General features: G+C 39.7%; 1 protein-coding gene across 1 annotated transcript in view; it reads right to left on the bottom strand.

The window, feature by feature from the left end:
* Positions 1 to 2,940, bottom strand: part of LOC130557689 (immunoglobulin superfamily DCC subclass member 3) — a 5,716-nt gene extending 2,776 nt beyond the window's left edge. The window contains exon 1 of the mRNA XM_057339679.1: positions 2,913 to 2,940. Within this exon, the coding sequence (XP_057195662.1) occupies positions 2,913 to 2,940 (28 nt within the window). The remainder of the gene's footprint in view (positions 1 to 2,912) is intronic.
* Between the last annotated feature and the right edge of the window lie 1,851 nt (positions 2,941 to 4,791).

The raw sequence follows: 4,791 nt of genomic DNA, 5'->3' as shown, positions 1-4,791 counted from the left end.
AGTAGTATATTAAATTCAATGAGGTGATTTATATTTATTTTTCTTCTTGTGAAGATGACGTAATAACTACCAGAAAAGTTACCAAAAGAAATTTATCAAAATAAAAAAAAGTCATATTTCGCTTTAATTTGTACTGTTTATTTATAAAGTTTAACATGCTGAATACGAAAATCACATTTTGTTTTTAAATCGACGGTAGTCACAAAAAAACAAAAATAAATTCACAAATGTATACATTCCGGTATTATTACTCGTACGCAGAAATTACGAGTAACACTGACAGACCTGCAAACTCAGAAGATGTGAAAAAGGTGACAGGCTTTTGGGGGGTTCATTTTCTTCAGTTTTTTGGCCTGCAAAGTCTTTTTCAAGTACGCCTATGGATCAGCAGCTAATCACATTACAATAATTTTGAGCTACAGGAAAAAGTGAAAAATATGGATTTTGGTCGAATATGAGATTTTCATAAAAAATAAATACATTGCCCTTGTAAATACATTGCCCTCGTCTCGTGATCCCAATGCTCCAAGTCATAATTAAACATCTAAAATGATCTCTATCTGTCTACGTTTTCTGAGAGGTGCACCTTCCTAAGTCTTTCCTAATACAAAGGATGCGTGTCCATTGGAAGCAAAGCGCTTGCGCGTTTGACGTTTTGGTTTTGGTTTTAAAACATGAAGGATTGAGAAAATAAAGTGCGGGACTGATGTTACAAGAGTTATTAAGAGAGATAAAGTGCAGGATGTGGGAATATTTTTTAGATAAAAGTATGATTTAAATATCAATATAATCAATAAGTGTTTTCTTTCATTTGTTTCATTAAGCTGTGTGTTTTGGTCATGTGCTTTCTATTTCACTCAGTAGAAAGTTACTGGGGCAAACAAAGAAAACAGAGAAAGTTGGGGGTTGGAGTCGTAAATTATATAGATAAACACACACACATATAAAGAGTCACAAAGAAAAATAAATGTTATGAATCAATCCATTGCATATGTTCTAAGTATAATCATGAGTTGTGATGTGTTTTAATGAATCATAGGATTAAGAAACAACGCTATATAATTAAAAACATTAGATGATTAAGTGTTTTCTTTTTACTAAAAGAATGTTAAGACTGTTGGTGTGTTGTCCGGCCACAATAAACTGTTTTTAGGAGACCACTCCTTGGGGGAGGGAGAACATTCCTAAGGACTGGCGATTGACCACAGGATATACGTTTTGAAATGTTATTTTACAGGAACTAAGAAAAAGGACTTCACGGTGATTGGTGGAAAGGGAGCAAAAAGCAGAGGAGGAGTCAGAAGATACGAGCGACGTCACATACTTTATAAATATGGGTGTATTTGAATATTTTGGGTTGTTGGTTTTTCGGAGGTCGTCTGACAACCCAAAGCTTTGTTACAGAAACGGAGCAGCACTCCTTAAAAGGCAGAGGAGGAGTCAGAAGATACGAGCGACGTCACATACTTTATAAATAGGGGTGTATTTGAATATTTTGGTTGTTGGCTTGTGGTGGAGAGGGTGGTGATTTACTGGCAACCCAAAGCTTTGTTACTCCTTTTTACATCTGATAATAAAACTTCTGCTTAATTTTGGAGAAACGTCTCTTGCAAATTTTTGAACATGCAGGACTGCCTTTAAAGTCCAACAGTTTATATATTTTTGACGATCGATATTGATGTCTCGCCAACGTTAGCTGATGTTGCATGAATTTCTTTAAAATACAGGTTTAGAAAATCCGATTTTTTATATAATCCACCGAAGTACTGAAAACGCTGATGTTACACACCCGGTACCGTAGGTGGCGATATACACCTAAACATATTGGTTGCGACCCGCCATTAATAGGAAAGAAGAAGAAGGAGAAGCACGTTCGTTGATCTTATTTACTGTTACTTGCAGTTGATGTGTTTTGTCAATATAGTTTGTGTTTCTTACTCAAAACAATTAAAACTTAATTTGTGGAAATTATTCAACATTTTACTGTGGTTGTTTTGTATGTTATTTTGCTTTAAATATATAAAATTCCTAAATTATTTGTGTTCACATTTTTCATTTTATAAAAATTAATTTATTTGATGTTTCATTTATTGTTCACTGTTAACTATTATAATGTTTACTTTCTAAATACAAACCTGGAAGCAATGTCTGGATTTAGTAACATTAAAGGTATTTAATAACATTTAAACAATAATTCTGTAGCATTAAAACATTATTATTATTTATTTTTTTATTAAAGGGCATACATAACAATTCTAAATGTACATATAACAAGTTTCAGGTTGAGCTTACAATAATAATTACTATACAAGAACAACAAATTAAAGTAAAATAAATAATTCAGAAATAAAAAATAATACAAGAAAAAAAACATTTTGAAAAAATTAAAAGAGGCTCAATCAAATTAAATTAAATTCTTCTAAAAGTGAAATCACAGTAAGGGCTTTCGTATTATTAACCCATTTTAATGTTTTATACATCTGTTTTACTTCAATTAACCATTGAGTGAAGTTGGGCTTTGATTTATAATACCTACATTTATGAATGAAAAATTTTGCCAGACAAATAAAAAAATTAATAAGCAAAACTAAATGTTTGTTCTCAACAAAAACCCCAAACTTAACCAACCGCACAGTAAGGGGTGGAAACACAATCTCCCTGGATTGCAACCAGTCTTGCACATCTCTCCAAAAAGGCCGTACAAATTCACACAGAAAGAAAACATAGTCTAAACATTCAATATTTTTTTCGCAAAACACAATTATTTGTCATGATACTGCCTCATCATGTCATGTCTTTCTTGGTCTTGTGGCAAAATCATGGCAGAGCCTCATGTTTTGTGTGGAGAGAAACATATTGTCGGTCACGACATATTATGCGTTCTCTCGTCTTTGGCCCCGGCCCTCTCTTACATCGTTTAGCTTCCTGCCTGTTTCTCATTACCCACACCTGCCCATTGTTATCTCCTTTGTTAGTTCCCTTATTTAATGCCCTTGTGTCTGCTGTCCTGTGCTCGTTCGTTTTGCTTCTACGCCTTGTCTGTCTTGCCGTGTGCAACAACCTGGTGAAGTATTCCTAATCTTGTCTAAATTACCCTGTCTTGTTGCCGTGTTTATTTAGTTTAGTCCCAGTCGTGTTAAATTTATTTAGTTTCTTGTTCTCCTGTTTTTGTCCCCACGTGGGTAGCGTTTTGTTCTGTCTTATTATTTAGTCCTGTCCATGCTACCCCATTGTGGGTTTTTGTTTTGTTCTATTCATTAAAGTCTTGTTTATTAACCCCTTAACCGCTGCCTGCATCTGGGTTCTCCTCTTGTCCACCCGTTGATTGTGACATAACAAACGAGCCTAACTGAACCAGCAGGCAGCCGTGGACGCAGCCCGATCTCGCCAGGCTCGCCTCCTTTGTGGTCTTCGCCAGGGGAACTCCGACCTCGTGGGGTACCTCGACCAGTTCCTGGAGGCTGCAGAGGAGATGGTCTTTGGGGAGGCGGAACTAGCGGTGCTGTTTAACGGCGGCCTCAACGACCCTCTTTCGCGGGAAGAGATGAGGATGCTGAGACCGCTGGGCTTCGATGCCACGGTAAGGTGCGCCATGAACCGGCCGGAGCCCAGAGTCTCAGTCCAGTCCAACTCCCCATCTCTGTTGGCCGCGATCCCAGAGGGTCGCACCCTACAGATCGGGGTCGTGGGCATCGCCGCACCGTCCGCCTCACCCCCTGGAGCCTCTCCACCTCCCACCAGCCTCTGTGGTAGGCGTGGACGAAGGGGGGGTCGACTCCTCCAGCACGGCGCTAGCCACAACCCCCGTCGCTTCCCTGCAGCCGGCCACACGTCCAGTGGGCCGGTCCAAGAGAAAGAAGCTGAGGAGGGGGGCGTTACCTCCGTTGCCTCAGGCATTCAGTCCTGTCCAACAGCCGGTGAGCCAGCCGGCAGTCCAGCCAGTAATCCAGCCGCAGGCGCCCAGTCCTGCCCAGCCGCAGATGAGCCAGCCGGCGTCCATCCGCAGGCGTCCAGCCCTGCCTCCAGTCCGGCACCCTGTCCGGTCCTGCCGGCACTCCAGCCAGCAGCCAAGCCTGCCCCTGCCCCTGCCTCCGTCAAGTCCCCCTGGACTCCGCTCTCCCGAGTGCTCCCCTGTCATGATTCTGCCTCATCGTGTCATGTCTTGTGGCAGAATCATGGCAGAGCCTCATGTTTTGTGTGGAGAGAAACATATTATTGTCGGTTAAGACATAATATGTGTTCTCTCTGGTCTCGTCTTTGGCCGTGTCCAACAACCTAGTGACGTATTCCTAGCCTTGTCTAAATTACCCTGTCTTGTTGCAGTGTTTATTTAGTTTAGTCCCAGTCGTGTTAAATTTATTTCGTTTCTTGTTCTCCTGTTTTTGCCCCCACGTGGGCAGTGTTTTGGTCTGTCTTATTATTTAGTCCTGTCCTTGTTACCCCATCGTGGGTTTTTGTTTCAGTCTATTTATTAAAGTCTTGTTTATTAACCGCTGCCTGCATCTGGGTTCTCTTGTCCACCCGCTGATTGTGACATTATTTACCTCAAAATTAAATGTTTGTGGGATAAATCTCATTTATAATTTTAAAGTTAACTTCCTTAGCCTTTGGAGAAAGAGGGAAAGACAAATACATTTTTCTAATCTTTTTAATCTCTAATGTATCAGTCTTTTAACAAATATTCTCTTTTAATGGGCTTTGGGTAACATGCTTTTTAAAAGGAAATTCCTTTCAACTCTATTTGTACTTTTTTTTATCACCAAATTCAAAACCTTCTAAGGAGAGCTAAGT

Source organism: Triplophysa rosa, linkage group LG8, assembly GCF_024868665.1.
Source record: "Triplophysa rosa linkage group LG8, Trosa_1v2, whole genome shotgun sequence".
In the NCBI taxonomy this organism is placed as follows: Eukaryota; Metazoa; Chordata; class Actinopteri; order Cypriniformes; family Nemacheilidae; genus Triplophysa; species Triplophysa rosa.
This window is presented reverse-complemented; position numbering and strand designations above follow the sequence as displayed.